Consider the following 19,450-nt stretch of genomic DNA (forward strand, 5'->3'; position numbering starts at 1 on the left):
ACATACACCCCTGAAGGTCTCTAGGAGTCAGCAAGCAAACTAATTTTTACCTACTTCAGAGTGCAAGACCAGACAAGAGGCTGGCCTCATTGTGTTACCTCCCATTGTATTACCTCCATGGCACATGTTGTACTGGAGGAATTTATCAAGTGCCATACATAGAGGAGGAAGAGAATTATGTGAAATATATTTAGACCTTCAAGACATGTTGAACAAGAAACACGTGTATGCACATATGGCCGATTTAAATGCACTGAAATGGCTGACAGCTCTTGCTTCAGCCCATCCCCCTTATCTGATGCAGTACAGCCCCTGGAAACTCATTGGAAAACCTTGAGCTCCAAACAGCCCAGGTCAGAGGGAGGCCAGCTCTCACCCCTTCTGTTCAAGCCAGGTGAGACCAAAAGCCTAGGTCCATGCTGAGGAAGTCTAGGTGCCATTGTCTCTGAGGTATAAGTGTGACCCTGTTCTGCAAAGTGGGCAGTTTGTCCTTGTGTCCCTGGCCACCTAGAGCCCAAGTGGAATAAAGGGGTTTTGCCCATGTCTGGAGACAGAAGGACAGGACCCTATAATAGCACACTACAGTGACTAGCCACAGCTTGTGCTCATTTCACACAGCTGAGGCTTTTTTTAAAAAAAAAGGATTAAGAGTGTCCAAACCCCAAACAATGTGAGGGCCTGCTTCAGTATGGCTGGAAGATTATTCCAGCTGTTTCAGGCTGGGAGCCTGAAAAAGCAAAGCTTGCCTCCCATAGTCAGTGGAGCTCCAGACACTTGGACATGAGCAGCTTGGTTTAAGCAGAGGGCAGACTGGCGGCTAATGCTAGATAAAAGGACACAAAACAGCACTGTAAATAGGAAGGGAACAATTATAAATCTTAAAAATACCCTTCAGAAAATGCATAGCTGCTGTTCAGTTGCTAGCTGCTGGATCATTTGTTCTGCTTACAGCTTTCCATCCATTTATTTTCCCTTTCTTTTTATAAGGACAAACACTGAATATACAGCACAGCCTGCTTCAGCCAGGACTAGAGGCCACGGGAAGCAGTGGTGCCTCTGGGCGTTGTTCTGGCAGCCTCCTGAGCCAGAAGCAGGGAACCTACTGGGACAGTTTGTTCCCTGCTGGCTGCACCGGGAGCTTAAAAACATGTTTATGTCGAGTCAGCAGGAGCCGCCCAGGCTGGTCACGCCACTGCTCTCCCTCCTTTTCCAGGCTGCTGGAAGGAACTGCATCAAAGTCCAAGCCCATATTTGTCTGTTCCAGGTGCTGCCTGCAGTTTGCTCCTGCCTGCCTGAAGCCACTTCCCTACCATCTCACCAGTGCACCCAGGTCACCTGAAACCGAAGGGCAGCCAGGGCTGCCTCTCTGCCCCTCTCCCTGCCCCATGTTGGAAAGGGCAGCTCTCCCTGTGCTCAGGCTGGTGCCAGCAACCAGGCAGAACTCAGTGCCATTTGATATCAAACCCTCTCACACTCACAGCATGGCCAGGCAACAGCAGAGAGTGTGTCCCAGTCAGCTGATAAAGGAGCCCTCCTTCTTGATCTTCTACAGGCAGGATGCAATCCCTGTCAAAGCTTAAGAGGACACCAAGTGTGTAACTCAGGTACGTCTGAATAGCACGGAGGTGCTGTGTCAGGGGCCCCACAAGAGGGGACCGTGATGGCCACAGCACAACCTGTCAGGTACCAGTGGAGCTTCAAACAGCTGGAAAGAAAAGTAGGAGAGAACTGGGTTACAGAGACCTCTGTGATCCAGCTCTCTGCAGCTGAGTCAGGGTCTCTTGGATGCCTCCATCCAAGCTTGCTAAAGCCACCTGTCTGCCTGGGCTGCGGTTGTACATGTGTCTGTTTATTTGCCCACTGTTAAGGTTCCCCTGAGAGTCCTCAGCTGCCCCTGAGGACAAGTGCAGGAGAAAATGCTTGGGTTTGCCTTGAACTTGCAGTCACTGCAGTGGGAATCTGCTCTCCATAGAGCATCTGCAGCCCACACTGGTGGCTTATGAATCCTTTGTGCCAGGAAGAGGCCTTTGAGTGTGCCTGAGGGGGAAGGGCATACAGGAACACTGACTGTGACCAAATGGAGTCTTGTGGTATAATAACATTCAAGTATCACAAGTCATAGTTCACAGCCCTCAAAGTGCTGATTCTCATTGTTAAGTAAACAGTGTTTAATTGTCTTGTTTTACATTAAATTTCTTTTATTCTTTTTCTAATTTGCTGTAGAACTTCACCTTCGAATGTGCATGGCAACTCTCTCAGGTTTATTGAGACACTCGCAAGATCCTCAGTGAAGGGAAGGTCAGGACTGTGGGAGAAATGAACCCAGATGACAAACTGAAGTCCAAATTTCCAGCAAGGTATCTTTCTGAGCTGCTGGCACCACAAGGTATGGTCACCATGGACACAGGCTGACAGAGTGCCCTTGAGTTCAGGACAGCTGCACGCCTTTTCCCCAGAAGTAAACTTGGAAACAGCAGGATAGACTCACAAAAGGGTTGGCTCAGCCTTTGGGATGTAGGTGTAATTCAGTGGACTTTGCTGTCACTGGGTCTTTAGGGACAGTTTTTCTCTGCATGAATGTTAAAATATTACTTTTTGCCATGAAATGGCTTTGCTCTGACTGCAGTGATGTCTCTTTGCCGGTGCTTTCCAGAATGCTGTGTGCTTGTAGCCAGCTTAGGCACTACCCTGTCCTGCAGCAATGTCTGTGTTTTCATACTGTGTGAACCAATGGCCATATATTTATAAGGCACACAGTTCTGTCCGCTCTTTTATAGTGCATTGTTTTAGACTTTCTGTGTGTATTCCTGCTCTTTTGTTCCTGCACCTTCTTCCTCAGACCTTAGCAGTGATATATTCTTAGTCTCTAACCAATTAGTGATTTTTGTAGGGTTATTAGAAATAGTTAAAGATCTCTATTCTCAACCAGAATTGTCTGGATTCAAACCTATTCCTTCCCACAAATAACCAGCAAGCTTACAGCTATACTGAGGCAGTGCAACTCCACACATACAGTCACTATTGGCATAAAATAACTCAGCGCTAATTGCAGTATCAACAGCCTGAGCAGCCACACCAACTGCACTGTTATGAAGCTAAAGCATGGTGTGCTTCTGGCACTAGGCAAAAGGCCGATACCAGCATTGCCAGTCAGCACCAGCTTGAAAGAACAAAACTGAACGGTTCATCAGTGGTGTAAAAATCATCACATGCCCTGATGTCCTCATTTCGAATGCCTTAATTGTAATTTAGCAGCATTCCATAGGGTGCCTGTGCAAGGTAAAGGTCAACACACAGCTGCCACATGCTAAGAAAATGTTAACTGTGTATTAAAATCAAACAGGTCATTGGAATGCATGATATTCATCATCTCTTTCCACTTTGTGTCTTAGGAAGCTTGAGATGCATTTGCAGAAATAGAAAGAAACAAATTTCTGAGCAGCCAACTGATTTCATCTGACAGTTGCTGTATATAGCAATCTTTTCTGACCCACTTGTCTGCTGTACCAGAGGTCCCTGCCGTTCTACAAATAGAGCCTGTGGTGGATCTTTCACTACTTTAATATAATTCTTGGGGAGGTTAAGGTGTCAGACACTAGCTAGGCTTTGGCATCTCTGCTAATAGCATGTTCTGCACTATCATTTAGTAGAAGTGCAAACCCTAGGGATTACAGGGAAATTCTACTGCCATATCCTGAAAGTAATGGAAATATTGCTGCATCTGACCCATCTGTATCTTGTAGTGTTTCAGAAAAGCAACAGCAGCCCTTCAAGAGCCCTGCAAACCTTCCAGCACCTTGAAAACCTGTCATGCCTCTTTGGCTTCTCAGAGTTTAATAAAGGTACATAATAGCATAGGCCACCCCAAACTGTTTCAATCTTCCTTTCAATCTTGAAGACTGAACTCTCGTATGTTTAATTTAAAGGTATTTGTCCTGTGAGCAAAATCTGCTGCCAGAAGCATTAGTGTGCTTTCAAAGGACGTTCCTCAAATACGAATGAGCTGAGTCCCTGTGAACATTTTAATAGATCCAGCAGTGCTGGAAGCTAAAAGTAAAGCTGCCACCTTTCATGTCCAACCAGAACTTTTCCCCTGCTGCTTAATATTTTTGTTCCTGGCATTTTACAAAAATAGTCAGTCTTGCTCAGCCTGGGAGATTTGTATAAATTCATGTTCACAACAGTTAACTTGATTCTGTCAAAACTGGTGTATATGCTGTAAGATATTGCCCCTTGGAAAGATAGGAGATGCTTTTTCAAGATGGTAAGTGTCTGTGAATAAGTAAAATTTCATTGATGCCAAAACACTTATGGGAACTTATTTGTTTCAGCTTGATTTGTGTTGAAAACTCCAAGTGAAACCAGGTCAAAGATTTTGACTGGGATCTCTGCAGTTCTCCTCACACCTGCCAATATGCGCACAGACCCATGGAGAGCTGCCAGAATCAAAACAGGTATTTCAACACCATTCTGCTTTCATGTAGTCGTGAGGTTTGGTCCAAATCCTTACAAGATGATGCAGACAGCCTCATCATCCTCCACAGAGCCCTAGTGACAATGCCATATAACAGCATGAAAAGGGACACAGACAACCCAACCCCTTTCTCTGCTGGCTTTGCAAATGCTAAGGACAGAAAGACATGAAGTCCTGGCTGCCTGTGCCAGGTGGCCTAATGCCCTATATTTTGCTTTGGGCTTTGAACCTTTTCCTCTTTATAAGGCAAACTCATATTCATGCAGTCCATTATGAGAAAAGCAAGGGATGTGGAAGCAGCATCCCCTTGTGCTGAAGGTCCTGAGGCTGAGTATTGCTACCATTCAGCCATTCTGATCAGGAAGCTTGTTTTTGGAGTAGAGGTGGGTGACACTGATTTTTAAGTACCGGTAATGAACATATGGACAAAACTGGTATCATGTTCTAGGACCACTCTGTATGCAGAACAGCTGTTGATACTTATCCAAAGCCCCCTTTCTGGAGAGAAGATCTACTTAGCACATCTTTCAGCCTTGTGCAACCTTCTGGTCTTGATTCCACTGCCAACAGCAGCACTGGGAAACTAGACTGTCTCAAGGACAAATAATGAAAGTTTTAAAAATGTTGGCTGAAGGCTGAGCGGGAACTGGTCAACATTTACTGCTTTCTCTTCCAATGTCCTGAGATGATGCTCTGCAGGCTCTGGATCCTCTTCTTGTTGGCAGGACAGGCAGCAATGTTGGAGAGCTAAATCAACCAACCTCTTCTGGACTCATTGTTCCAGTATCTACTCTATTTTAAGTACGAATAGACATTTAAAGCTTTTGCAGAGAAATACAGTCCTGAATGCTGTTAGACTTCAGTTTCACTTAGGGACTCTCCACAAACAAATTATTGGAGTTTTGAGTCAACCTGAATCCAATAGGGCATCAGGAACTAAGTTTAAAATTATTGCAAGAGCACTTTACAAAGAGGATGTCCATATTTCCATTCAGCTGAGTTATGGCTCTGCACCGGCCCACAGACACACTCAGAGTGTCCCTACAGTCATAGAAGGGGTAAGTTTTTTTGTCCACAATGCATGTGGCTTGAGAACACCTCCCAAAAAAGCATGAGAACCAAACCCTAGAATCTCAATGTTATCCATTGAGAAGTCATTAAGGGAGCTGTGGGAAAGAGCTGCCAATAGGAAGTGTAGTTCATTCTTTGTGCCCATCTGTGCTTTAAATATTCTAATAGGCTGTGGAATGCAGTGGAAATGTTTCAAACATGGCTACATCTCTACTGGGAAGCCCAATAGCAAAAAGCAATCTTCTCATTTCACAGAAGATACCAAAAAACCCTGAAAACATTTTTCTGTCCTTTTAGGTCATGACTGTGCTCAAACATGTGGTGTAGAGGTCTCTCATTATTTCCATGTGCAACCATCCAGTCTGATGCAGCTTTGAAAACATAAAAGCATGATCAGAAATTATATGGCAGTATGAAATTTCAAGACATCTCCATTAAGTCATAATAATAAGACTGTGTATCCCATGAATTTAATAAAAGATGATATTAATATCAGGTATTCCCACTCCTCTCATGAGCTACTCCATCTGGTGTGTAGGAATAGAGTACAGCAATTGAGGAAAAAAAATGCTAAAAATACTAACAAATACTAAGGTTTGCTTACTCTTGGTCTTCCTAACTTCAACAACAGAAGCAATTAAAGTGCATCAATCAGGACATTTTTTTCTGTGACTGGGATATTCACCAGTGTTTTTAACAGCTTGCAAATTCCTATGACTATAATCAGACTGATCCCACTGTGCTCTCTGTCAGATACCACAATGGCTATAATCTGGCACCTGCTTGGTACAAAGCTTGGAAGTGAGCCTGGGTGCCCACAGAATAAAAATTAAGCATGTTCGCTACAGAAGGGGAGGATCAGAGGGAATTTAGGAACACTAGTGACAGCCTTTTTATTTCCCTCTCAGCAAGAGAGTCCTGGCTAAGACAGGTCAGAAAACAGTGCTGTTGTTCTGCCTTAAACATCTCTCTTCCAGAGGCAGAATTCAGAAGCAGCCAGCATGGGGACGCATTCCCAATAAAATCATGTACCTCCATCTGTCTCTTCTGGACTGCCCATCTTGCCCCATTGTCAGACTGTTAGAAAGCAACAAATGCTTTCTTACCCTGACCAGTTGGCAAATTCTCTTCCTCATGCCTGACTTAGATAGATACATCACTTAGAAAAGCAGTGGGTTTAGATAACCTACCCTTTTTTATCCTTTCAAATTCACTGGTTTTCCTCAGTGCAGAATTCATTGGATGCCATTGACCTGGAGGTAACTCAAGCAGATTTTTCAAGACAACCTGCCCCAGATGCTGATCATTCTGCCCAGTAAACTACTGTAGTGGTAAACTACTGTAATGTCTCTGACAGACATATCTCTGCAGCTGTAAGGAAATCTCTCATCAGTTTATTGACATACAGGGACCTATATTACAGTTTTATCCACATAAGAAAGCATTTACTCATCGTCTGTGTTGGCTTTGAAATTCCTTATTGGAATTGGAAACTGCTAAATAGCAATCTTCATTGCTGTCTAGCTAAACATAGGCAGACCCATGAATTGGATGTTCTCCTAACAGAGCATACAAGCTTTAATTAATGAAAACTGAGATGAAAGGAAAGAGAAGCAATTTGTAACACTAAATCTGCACATTTCTTCAAATGCTTATTGCCATTTTGTGAGACATAGAGACACTTGAACAGCTTGGCTGCTCCTGTTTGGCTGGGCCTCTCTTGTAAAGACATAGTGATAGCAATGAGGACTGACAGCTTCACAGTCAGAGGTGCAATGAGAAGTCAGGAGTTACTGGCTCCCAATGGTGGGCACAGCTCCCCTCCCTCTTCACAGAGCCCAGAATTGCCAGGGTCTAAAAAAAGGGAAACAGCCCAGATGGATTGCATCTGACTAAAAAAGGGAAGAAAAATGGAGTTTAGCTGTAGGTCAGATCACACACTTGCCCTTGCTGTGGGATACTTGCTGTGTGAACTGTCACTGCCCTGCATTTTATCCTTTTGGACTGGAGAAAGCAGCTCAGCCAGAAGTAAAGGAAATCAGTGCTGTCAGGTCCAAAAGCACAGGGTCTTCAGATCAGGGGGATTGGCAGGTCTGTAACAGCCCAGCAAACATATCTTCATCTTCAAAACACCTTTTGGTTAAGGTGGGATTCCTCTCACCTGCACTTAGCTGCCAAAACTGAGGTGCAGAGCATGCTAGCAGGTTTGGTTCATTTTATAGTCAATGAAGAGAACGATTCATATTCTTCCCAGATCACATCCAACACCATCCTGAGAGATATAGTGATGGGCATAAAGTAGAGCTGCGCAGGTTGCAGGGGCAAATCTTTTCTACCTGACTTTCTTGACACTGGGATATGAATTTATCATTGGTCACAATGAGAGTATAAACAGAGACACCACGTGCTAAAAGCTACCTGGGCTTGAATATCAAAGTACAAAAATTCCTGGGCTGAACAATTCAATCCTGTTTACATACTGTGATTGATAAAGGAAAAATTTCTTACAATTAAAAAGGATACAATTATGACAAAGCTTTATAAGAAACAGACAGGTGTAGTGAACAGTGAATTAACACTGAATTGAGACTTGATCAACAGGAATATACAGAAACTACTGAAAGCCTGTCTGTGGTCACAATTTAAAGCACTTTGCCCATTTCTTTCTGGGAAAACATTTCTGTGACTCTAATAAATGTCCTGTTTTTTGACAGTATCCTTTCTTTTACTCCCAAAAGGACAGCTGAAGAAGATTATAGTGAAACAGTATCAAAAGTTGTACAGATTGAATCTAACGCTATCTAGCAGGCAGTGGAATAAATACTGAAGGAAGCAGCAGCATGGTTTAAGCTAGGCTAAACAAAGCATGGCAGTATGTGCCCATGTGTGTTTGCAGCAGGGCCCCTTTCCTGCTCTGCCTCTGCAGTGCAAACTGCAGCTGCAGCTGTGATTTCTTGGCGAAGGGAAAGAAAGCAGCTCCAAGGAGAGCTGGTAAATCCCAGCCCGGCTTCAGGCTGGCTTGCAAATGGACACATGCAGAGGGCTGTGTCAGGATTGTGTCTGGAGCTCCAGGACCCTGCACAGGTGTATGGATCCGGGAAGGGAGAAACCAATGTCCGCTCTATGGCAGCTCAGTAGATGATTCCTTCTGGTTCCAGCAGCAAGTACTTCTTTATGGGCAGAGGGATGGAGAGCAAGGGCACTCCCCGATGGCACCTTTCTGACAGTATTGCCCGAATCGCACATCTGCACAAATGCATGAGTGACCGTGGGGAATTGCTGCACACGGTGAACAGAGAGTCATAGAAATCCTGGTGCCGCTGTAAAAAAGCCACAAACGTGTTTTAGGGCAATGAGGGTGTTTTTCTTCCTCCCCTTTCCCCTGCCCACATGTAGCCCTTGTCAGAACAAGGTCAAAAGCACAGCCTGCCATCTTGTCGCTTGAAGGCACATCAAGAACCAGGGACTTCATTTAGCCAAAATGCCTGCACAAAATTCTTATGCTTGCCTCAGATATTTAGTGTTAAGTGAAAGACGATGACGAAATATTTAGGTTTGGTCTGCAGGTTTGATATGCCTTATCCATCATTTTGAGGAGGGTGTTCCTCTGTGGTGTAAGTCTTGGACTGAACAGACCCTGCAGGGTGCCCAGGGTCAGAGCACATGGGTGAGTTAATCCTCTAAACCTCACCACGGGGCAGTGAGGCAGCACCATGCCAGTGGTACTGGGGCTGTAAACAGCAGAGTAGTTTTGGTCTTACTCATCGCTCCAGTGGCCTTCTAGAATATATGAAATTGCATCCCCATGAGCAGAAAAGTGCAGATGCTTACAAATAACATCAAAAAACCCCAAAGCAAATGGTAAATACATGTGACTACATGTGACTTGACCTTATTTTGTAATCTTGTTACTTGATAGACCTGGTTACACCTATTTTCAGGTTACACTTTATGTACAGTAAAGTATGCATTTGTGTCAACAAAAGTTTTTCTTCAATTTCATGTTAAGTTCAGCTTTGACAACAAAAATTAAAACCTCAACAAAGAAATAGAACAACTGTGACCTTTTCCAAATAAGAATGTCCCAAAATTTCAGATTAATATTTTTGTTTGAATAAAAATTTTTACTGTTATTATTATTGTTGTTGCTGCTGTTATTAAGGTGAAAAAATACCTTTAACTTTTCATTTTGTTTTCACTAAAATGATTTTTTTTTCTGAACAAATCTGACCCCAACAAAATCTCACAGTTTCTCTGGCAATATAATTCTTCTTTATAATACAGATGGAGTTCCCTAAACCTACTGACAATGTATAGCAGATATTACTGCATTTCAGCACTGATTTTAAAATTTTGGAAAAGTCCAGTATTAACAAATAACCTATCTGTAAACTGGAATATTTAGACTATGAGGATTTCTGAATTAAAGGGATAATTATGTAAAAGCATGTAACTTGTCCCACAATTTTGCCTTTTGACACATTTTTTCCTCTTTTAATCACTTGTTTTTAATTTAAATTCTCCTTGCATTTTCAGCTAAGCCATCCTGTTCACAGAAACCTGACCCATGCAACAGAACCTAAAGATACATAATCATACCCATGTTATATGGCACTTTTAAAACATTTGCTGACCTAAAAAATATATAAATATATACGTTGACAAATCTGAAGAAACACCAATACAGCCAGAATCTTTTCACTTGCTGAATACAGGGACATCTGAGCTTCTGCAGCACCACTGACAGGGGGTCCTCCAAAGGATAATGTTGCAATGAAAATGTCTCAAAAATATGTCTTTTTTTCAGTGAATGATATGCTTTTGTCAAATAAGCAATATTAAATGGGGAAGTCCCAAATCCTCTGAGATGTTCTTCTCTTTCAAAAGCATTATTTCTTTCCTATGTTTGGATATGAGTTACACAAATAATGAGCTTGGATTTTACTCAGTTACAAATCATTGAGAGCTTACCTCAAAGACATCCTCAGGTATGGCTGCTTTCCACTTGGATGTCCATTTGATATGTTCATAGGAATTGACAACGACCTCCACAGCTCTAGGATGGGAATGACAGGCTTGTAGCACCTGCAGGCAGGATGCATGGAGACCATAAGTACCACCAAGAAGCTGGGGCTAGCTTGGATGCTTGGCACTGTGCAACGAACTGAGACAGACACAGCCAAAGAATTATGAGAGGATAAGGTTGGAGACGCAAAGACACGAGGCCCTTCTACACTATTCAGCACAAGTTCAGCAAGAAACCCCAGGCTAGTCCCTGGTGGAGGTGTGCATATCCCAGTTTAACACCATACAGAAGTACTGGCTTAGATCTCCAGAGCAGTCTAGCTGGAGTGGGCTTTAGCACCCAAATCTAGAGATAACTTGTTCATAGCTGGGCTGAGTGACTTGACACCAGGCAAAGCCATGCACAGAGCCCTTGCTCCAGGTCATGCAGCACAGGAACACAATAAAATCCCTTCATATTAATCAAAAATGCATTGCTACAGCAAAATTTAAAAGAAGACCAGGAGATAACACAGGTCAGAAGTAAGGTTTTCAAGCCACACAAGGCCCCTGAGACAATTGTTCTGCCCAGTAACTTCAGCTCAATAGGGAAAAAATCCAAAGTCTATTATCACTCACCCATAAGGAATCACACTTTGCATTCACCCAATTTTGTCCCACAGAGTCACCAGATTTCACAAACAAAACTGCAAAACATCCCTCTGGGATAAATATCATCCTACATTTTTTATAGATGGGCAAATGTTGGTTTGGAAGAGACACAAAATTCATGCAACAGGAGAAAGGCAGATGTAGGAAGAGGAGACCTCAGACCTGGCTCTCAAATGAGCTCTAGGAGAGCATTGTTCTGTTACAGACAGGGCCCACTCATCCTGGGTTCAAGAGGGCACAACCAAAAGTTTGGCATTTTATTCAAAGGTTTCTGGTTCCTTGGCTTGTTAAAACTTTTTATCTACAGTGGAGGAACCGCAAAATGTTGTCAGGGCATTGGGTGAGAGAGAATAAGTCCTGACTACAGCAAGCTTACTTGGCTGTCTAGTATATTAAGACTGTTAGGTACTTCTGTCACTTCCTTGGGTTTTGCAGACATTTAAAAACTTTTCAGGAGAGATCTTGTAATTTTTTTTTTTTTGTTTTAGTCACCTATGAGCCCAGAGCCACCATTTCCCTTTAATTCTCACATTTCCTGGGAATAATCCAAAGCTTTATTGAGATGTATTTAATTTTGAATAGACTTGAATAGATTTTTAAAGGTCAGATGTGACAAACTGAATCAAGTGGTTTCATCTCTACTCTTTGGTAGAGACATGAAATATGCATTTTGTATAACTCAGTTAAGCCTGTATGAAGCCAAGTTTGACAAAGGGATATAAGTTTTCTGAAATGAGAAGGTGAATCTGCTCTGGAAAAATTAGGCTTGAACCGGCATTTAGAGTTTGGTATTTCAGGTTGGTTAAGAGCAAAAATGGGATCTGCATCTCGTTTCTGGTATGGGTAACTGTAATTTCATTTCAGTTAAATCATACCACTCTTATAATAGGTCAGCTCACAATGTTTCAGACATTGACAGGACTCCAGTAAATCCAGATACCACCAAACCCCAAAGTTTATGTCTCTCATCCCATTCCTGTTCAAGACATCACCTCTCTCCATATCGCTACTGTACAAAGGCATCCTTAACCTTATGGAATTGCAGAGGATATATCCTAGCTGCTCCATGATTCAGTAGCAGCTGGTAGCAGATGTCTGGCTGAGCAGCTGGCCGCACAGATGTCACTTTTATGATATACTGTAGGGGTGCACAGCCATTGACATCCATGATATTTGCTTCTGCTCCTGCCTCCAGCAGCATATGCAGAAGGACATGATCACAGTTCCAGGCAGCTTTGTGGAGCGGTGATTTGAAATCCTCATCACGAGCATTCACTTCAGCTTTATAGTCTAAGAGCATCCGGCAGATGAGGTGGTGATCCTGGCTGTATATCTGATCCTTATAGTGAAGGGCCCAATAGGCTGCACAGGCCAGGGGAGTCTCCATATAGGCATTGAGAGCATCAATGTGTGCTCCTTGTTCCACGTAAAAGGCCACGAGCTCTGGGACACCCAAACGTGCAACGACGTGCAGAGGAGTCTCCTCATCTTTGTTGTTTGTTCTTATGTTCACATTTGCTCCTGCCAGCAAAAGATGATGGGGGAAAAAATTAAGGTAATGAAACGCTCGTTTGACCATCTCTCTTTCTGAGCCCTCATTCCCAAGGAGAAGGTCACGGTGGGTAACTGGCATGAATGACACATATGAAAATGCAAATACCATGGATTGTTCATCTCTTAAACCCCCAAGGAGTAACTTCAGATTCTTGGATCCAGCTTCAGATGTGATAGCCTGACCCTGAGCTGGAAGAAGACCTTATCTGAACACTCTATTTTGGAGCAGCAGAAGGTCCAAATCTCTGTGTAAAATGCTTTTTTCCTACAAATTAAAAACTGCAGGAGAAAGGATCGGGTCCGACGGCCCCGCTTGTGCCCAGCGGCTGCTGCAGCTGAAGCAACAGCACCATCTGCCGAGCAGAGAGGTGGGCCCGGTCCCTCACAACTAAGACCGAGGTGCAAAGATTGCGAGGGAGGAGGCAGAGTCAGAAACTACCTCTGAGCTGGAAAACTTGAGTGCTGATGTTATTAAGCCATGTCGAGTGTTAGTCGTGTTCGATGTCCCTGAGAGAGCATCTACAGTTTGAGTTTGGAGGTGGTAACCGAACACGGGGTCAGCACTGCTTGGCTAGCAAGTCACCCCAGCCAGAGGGGGTCAAACAGCAATGACCTGAATGGATCTCGTGTGACACCACTGAGTGGATATGGCAGGTGGAAGATGCATCTTGGGAACTTTGGTACCAGGGGCAAAAGAAACCCTGACTTTGGCTGTTGGGGGGTGCTGCTGTGTCAATGTGCACACCTGACATATTCTGCTCCAGACCTTTTCCATCTTTTTTGGAGTCCCAACGCTTAGCTCATATGGAGATTTGAGTTTACTGAGTGCTTTGGGAGGAAGGGTGGCTTGTAAAGTGCTATTATACTGTTGTGGATGGGTGGGTGGAGAAAGCCTACAGAATACATCCTTTCACTTGCATTCATTCTATGATGTGTTTCATAAGAGTACATTTGACTTTTAAGCTTTTCTATCATAGCAAATTCAACTCCTGCTGTCAGGACTGTTTGCTTTGGGCAGGACACAACTGGCAGCATTTATTTTCCTTTCTACCAAACAAAATAATATGTATTTTTTCCAGCAGAAGAAAAATAATGTTGTTATTCATTTATGACTGACAATTGCCTACCCACAAAGCATACTTGGGCTCTGCATCTCAGGAAAAGCCCTCAATAACAACACATGTAGAAAAAAACCCAAAAGCATTTGTATTTGCCATGGCAGAGTGTGATAAATAGGGGGTCTTTCTGTTTGTAACTAAATACTTGAACGACCTGATTTTGCTGTATCTTTTATGTGTTTCTTTTACTACGTCCCAAGTCAGTATCCTTCTGTTAAGCAAATAGTGTCTGACAAATATATTTATGGAGGAATTACGTCTATGCATAGGTTCATTTGTTACAGATAACCATCAGTGTAACACATCTGATTTCAGGAAAACAAAAATCTTATGTAATAGTCTTTTTTTTCTCCAAGCCCTGCATAGATGCAGGAGTTTGGCTGTTGACAAATGAAGAGATGTATGAAAAACTGCATCCAATTTTTCAAGGCCAGATCTAAAAACAAGTAGAAGAATTTTACTGAGATCAAGAAAATTCAAGCAAGAAAGACAATAAGAGAAGTGCCCATTCATCTGACAATAGCTCAATACTAAACCTAGACGAAGAAAACAGAAAAAAATGCCAAGAGAAATAGAAACTCCTTGATTCAGAGGAGCTCTTCTGCTGATGGACTGATTGGGCAGTGGGCTAGAGGCACCAAACTGGGAAACCATCTTGGAGTAAGGTTCTGTGGCCATGGAAAGGGAAAGACAGACAGTGTGAGGAAATAGAATGGGAAAAACTTTCTCAGATCAAAGAGATGGGGAAAAGGAGTCTGAGATGAAGACATAAGTCAGCTGTGAATGAAAGGGATAAATACACATGTACTTTGAGAAATTGTCTCTCAAGAGAAAACCCAGACCATGCCCATCATCTCTGGCTATGCCATGAGAGACACTCCAGAGCTTTACCTTACCTCTCCAAATCAGCTGCTGGGCACAAGGCATGGAGGCTTGTGTTGTACAGAAGTGCAAGGGCGCCTGCCCACTCATTGAAAAGCAGTTCAGCTTAGCTCCGTGGTTGCAAAGGATCTTGAGACACTCGACATTTGCCATTTCACAGGCTATGTGGATCGCAGCTTTTCCATTGGGCCGGCAGTTGACTGTAGCTTTGTGATTGAGGAGGACTGAAAGACTCTCCAGATGTCCATACATGACAGCCAGATGAAGTCCAGTTGCCCAGGATATTTTTAATTTGTAGCTAGGCAGCCAGTACCCTGTACAAAGTGAAAACATGTTACCGGCCTTGGCAAACACTTTTCTTTGGACTATCCACCTACTGAGAATAATTGAAGGGGAAGAAAGGGTTGGAGTTTTGATGTAATATACTGTATTTTCACCAGCTTAGTGCACACAAAATTCTCTCAGGCATAATTTCATTTTCATTAAGCACTATTACTATATGTGCTGAATAGCCTGCCCTTTGGAGAGATGATTCCCACGGAATAGACACAATCTGAAATAAGCTATTAGATTTTTTTGTGACTTGTGTAGATTAAATAAAAAAATATTCTTAAAGGGTTTGAAATGCCACCACCTAAAAAATATGGGGGAAATGGGATCTTCAGCCTGCCAATAGCTGAACGAAGGTGGCATTAGACTAAGAAGGCAGCATTTACTTAGGATGGTGACTCAACAGACAATTCATCCTACTGTTTCTGCGTAGGAGATAGCAGGATCTTGCATGTCAGAAGCTGGATTCAGACCTCCAGGGATGCATTGCTAATAGATGAGCCCTGGCAATGTAGCTGCAGCTGTGTCAGAGACCTCCTGCCAACTACTGTCCCTGAGGAGCATGGAGGGAGAAGATTGAATGCTAATATAAATTATGTTGAAGAGCCAAATAGAAGCAGTGACACTTTAGCATGAAATTTGGCTCAAAAATGTTTGAATTTTTCTCAGAAAATTTCACAATTATTTTTTTGTTTTGTTTCGTTTACTTGCAAGCAAGTGTAAGACCAAATAACACTGAAATACTTGTTCCCAAAATAGGACTACATGCTTAATGACTGCATAGATACAGTCTCTGAAGTGATAACTATAACCATTTGCTTAAAAAAAATAAAGGACCATAACAATGATCAGAAGGGCAGGAGAAATCTAAAACTTCTTTCCTTTTTTTTTTTTTTTAAGATACAGCAGCTGCATCTTAGCTAAAATGTGCCTATAAAATTCTCTAGGTTTGATTTATCTATTTCTCCTTGGATGACTGATCTCTTCTCTGTGGTGACCAGTGACAGGACCTGAGGGAATGGCCTGAAGTTGTGTCAGGGGAGGTTTAGGTTGAATATTAGAAAGAGGTTCTTCACCCAGAGGGTGGTTGGATGCTGGAACAGGCTCCCCAGGGAAGTGGTCACAGCACCAAGCCTGACAGAGTTCAAGAAGCATTTGGATGATGCTCTCAGGTACATAGTGTGACATTTGGGCTAAGTGTTGGGCTCGATGATCCTTGTGAGTCCTTTCCAGCTCAGCATATTCTGTGATCCTGTGACCACCTGGTTGAAATCTGTTATCATGAAAAAGATATAGAAAAAAATACTCAAGATCTATAATGAGGTTAAAGTAATTAAAACCTTCCTTTTTTAGACTCTAGTTTTATGTAGTTTTTCAACCTTAATGTCACATAGATACGGTTTTACAGTATTCATGGTTGTTGTATTAGATAGAAAGAAGATGAGGAGGAAAGAAAGAGATGAAAGAAGGAAAAAGGAAACAAAGTGCTGGTGACAGGGAGAAACTGATTAATATTTTTCTTCCCTCCTAGTTAAATTGCAAATATATTTTTAGATAGGGGGAAGAAACTGCAGACATCATCTACTCTAGGACCAAATTTTGGGGACTACCAAACTCCAGTCCTCAAGGAACACTGTGAATAGCTAGCAAAAACAGGCAGCTCTGAGACACCAGAGTGCACGAGCAGGGTGATAGTGTCCTCTGAGGACACTCAACCTGCTGACTCTGCAGATTACACTGGCAGCTCTGGTAAGGCAACCTTTTCATTATATGCCCTCAAACCAGGCACAGAGTAGGTGGGCTACATCCCAAAGTCTATGCATATAGCAGAGCAAGCTTCTTAAATCACTTCCCTATCCAAATTCACATGCAGTATTCCCCTCTTGTTACCAGTGAGCTTTGGAGTACTGCCAGCTTATCCCACACAGAGCTGGGTCTCACATTTACGGCCAGATGTGAGCCATAAATTATATATTAACAGCAGGAAAGTGATCTTTAAAAGCCAAGTTATCACTTTTTATAGCCACAGACTACTGTTAATTTCCTTTGCCTGTGCTGCTGCAGGTGAACTGTGCTCGATATCCTAAGGAGCATCTTCCATGTTCTCTGCCCAAACCCATAGATATCTCTGAGCTCAGAGGGACAGAGACCAGACACTGAACGGGAAGCAGATGTGGGCTCCATGGGAGACCTCATTCAGCTTACCTGTTTCTTTGGTTAGAAACATGTAAAAGCCATGGTACAAGAAAGGTCAGTGTCTTTGAGAGCTCTCAGCCTCTTTGGAAGAGAGGAAGCAAAGACACTCTGTCACCCATGACATCTATTTTCCACTTCATCGCTTAGGGCTATGGCAAAGCTCAGACTGCCTGAATTGTGATGTGGTAGGGACAAATTTTTCTCCCCTCTTCCTCCTCAAGGAAATTCCTCTTTCATGTCACAGTTATCTGCTATTCAAAACAAAAGTAAAATTTACATGAGTGTTGATAGAATGCCTCTTGCCTTTCAGACAAGGTGGATAAACTGCTCTGATTTAGGCCATGTTGTGCATTTACCTCTCTACTTTTTGGAGAAAGGAGAGACTTCTTCAAAAGAGACAGGTTAATGCTTACAGTTAAATGATCTACAAATAAAAATCTATGCATTAATCCTGTAGTCTTAAACCACAACCAGAATGCATCTTAGCCTGCTGAGGACAGAAGATGTATTTTAAGATACATTCAGCGCTGTGTGGCTTAGTTCATACACTGTCCCTAAGGGAAGTGCATAATTACTGCATCATCCTCACTCTGAAGAAATCAAAAGAGTAGGAGCCAATCATTAAATAAGAGGTAAACAAAGAAAAGGAGTAGAGTAAGGATATTGTCCCCTCTTTATGCCACAGAAAAGAAAGTGCATTTACTGTGCTGCTGGCACTGGAGGTGTTTATCTCCACATATGATTAACTTCTGGCAGAGACTGATCATTACTGTTTGCTAAATACACACGGAGAGTCTGTTAGCAAGTAGGTCATGAAGTGTGTTGATTTTAGCAAACGGCAAACTTGGTTTATTGCTTTAAGTTGTAAGGTTTTGGAAACTCAGTCAGTGTATGGCTGAGAACTGGTTTGGGTTTTCTACACTCTGAAACAGATGTCTTTCCTGGTTTTTCCAGATTATTTTTCTGTTTTGATAAACTAGCACATCCTCACTTTCTGTCAGTTGGAAAAATTAATCTCCTCCCATTCAGTATCCTCCAAGGTCCACAGGATTTCCTTAGGTTTCCTGAGCCAGGCAGAATTCACTCTACTGCTACTGTAAATTGAAAATGGAAGACATGTAATATATTTTATGTTTCTGAACAGTCTGTATATGTGTACGGGTTCATGCAAGAAATGTATACACCCCACTTAGCCTGCATGCATCTATTCTTGGTTTCGCACCTGAGTTCTCTGCAAGGAAATAGTAAAGGACTCCTCTTTCTGGACACCCCTGAAACATGGAGGTTCAGGCTGGGCTCTGGCCTGCCTTCCATCAAACCCAGCAGGTACAGCTGATAAGCTCCCCTACTACCATAACCATGGCCATATGACCCTACTGAGACATTACTGCCTATGGATCAGTTTATGCTGCAGCTTCAGAGGAGATAAAAAGCCACAGTTTCTCGAAAATCACTCAAACCCTTCTACTTCCTGGCTGGTGAATGCTGCCACATTTACCTTGTTTGTAGGATGCCAGAATCAGGTTTTCATCTTCCACTTCAAATACTGTGTCCACATCTATTTTCTTTTGGCTCAAGAGCTCCTCCAGGGTTTCAAAGTCATTGGACTTCAGGGCTTCAAGAAAAGCTTTTTTCACCAACTTAGCAGCTGCAGCTCGAGTAATTTTCCCCTCTGTATTCTCTCCCTCTCTGTATGTCTCCTTTAAATCCATTTCCAAATGTATCTGTTTGTGCTGTGAAGAGGGTTACTCTGAAGTCCCTATAGCACAGTTGCATGCTGAAGTTTCTGAAGATCAGAAGGTAATTTTATCACTCAGTCATGCTGATCTGCTTGTTCTATTTATATGAGGAGCATTTCGGGCATCGAAATGCCACTCTTAGATATCACTAGACTCCTTTGATGAAAGTGAGCACAGAGACATTAGCAATAAAAGCAAAATAAAAGTTATCTCCATGGGATTTATACACGTTAATTAACCACCTGATTACCTTCTGCTGCTGTCAAATGCTTACATTAAAAGACACTAGTCCTGGGTGTTGTTTCTCTGCTAGAGAAGCACTTCCTTTCAGAGTTGCCATTGCTGATTTATTGGCTGCAATGGAACGTGATGCTCTGCCTGCAGATGCCTTTTAACTAGTGCAATTCAGA

General features: G+C 42.7%; 1 protein-coding gene and 1 long non-coding RNA gene across 7 annotated transcripts; one reads left to right on the plus strand and one right to left on the minus strand.

The window, feature by feature from the left end:
- Nucleotides 1–1,313: 1,313 nt before the first annotated feature.
- On the plus strand, nt 1,314–10,403 carry LOC108640233. Of its 4 annotated transcripts, XR_003916009.1 has the most exons (6): nt 1,314–1,604; nt 2,224–2,386; nt 3,744–3,842; nt 4,332–4,454; nt 5,470–5,532; nt 10,082–10,403. It is a non-coding gene; the product is annotated as an uncharacterized LOC108640233 (long non-coding RNA). The 4 variants fall into 4 exon arrangements; XR_001921015.2 differs by having other exon boundaries at nt 5,470–10,403; XR_001921017.2 differs by lacking the exon at nt 5,470–5,532 and having other exon boundaries at nt 5,843–10,403.
- Nucleotides 6,918–19,086, minus strand: ASB4 (ankyrin repeat and SOCS box containing 4). 3 transcript variants are annotated; one of them, XM_008921192.2, is made up of 5 exons: nt 18,800–19,086; nt 14,790–15,089; nt 12,252–12,742; nt 10,517–10,630; nt 6,918–8,865 (listed from the first exon to the last, which is right to left on the minus strand). In XM_008921192.2, exons 1-5 carry the CDS (start codon nt 19,011–19,013, stop codon nt 8,677–8,679), a joined length of 1,308 nt encoding a protein of 435 aa, XP_008919440.1. In that variant the 5' UTR covers nt 19,014–19,086; the 3' UTR covers nt 6,918–8,676. The 3 variants fall into 3 exon arrangements, with proteins under 3 accessions (XP_008919440.1, XP_017931226.1, XP_017931228.1); XM_018075737.1 differs by lacking the exon at nt 6,918–8,865 and having other exon boundaries at nt 10,593–10,630; nt 12,214–12,742; XM_018075739.1 differs by lacking the exons at nt 6,918–8,865; nt 10,517–10,630 and adding an exon at nt 10,694–10,709 and having other exon boundaries at nt 12,214–12,742.
- Nucleotides 19,087–19,450: the final 364 nt, after the last annotated feature.

This window comes from Manacus vitellinus, unplaced genomic scaffold, assembly GCF_001715985.3.
Source record: "Manacus vitellinus isolate BGI_N305 unplaced genomic scaffold, ASM171598v3 scaffold_3_pilon, whole genome shotgun sequence".
Classification (NCBI taxonomy): domain Eukaryota; kingdom Metazoa; phylum Chordata; class Aves; order Passeriformes; family Pipridae; genus Manacus; species Manacus vitellinus.

What these genes read in the sequence shown, in the direction of transcription:
- ASB4 (XM_008921192.2), bottom strand. Translation starts at nt 19,013, where the DNA reads ATGGATTTAAAGGAGACATACAGAGAGGGAGAGAATACAGAGGGGAAA. An exon ending in TCTGGCATCCTACAAACAAG is followed by an intron (nt 15,090 to 18,799) that starts GTAAATGTGGCA and finishes CACTTTGTACAG; the next exon opens with GGTACTGGCTGCCTAGCTAC. An exon ending in CCAGCAGCTGATTTGGAGAG is followed by an intron (nt 12,743 to 14,789) that starts GTAAGGTAAAGC and finishes TTTTGCTGGCAG; the next exon opens with GAGCAAATGTGAACATAAGA.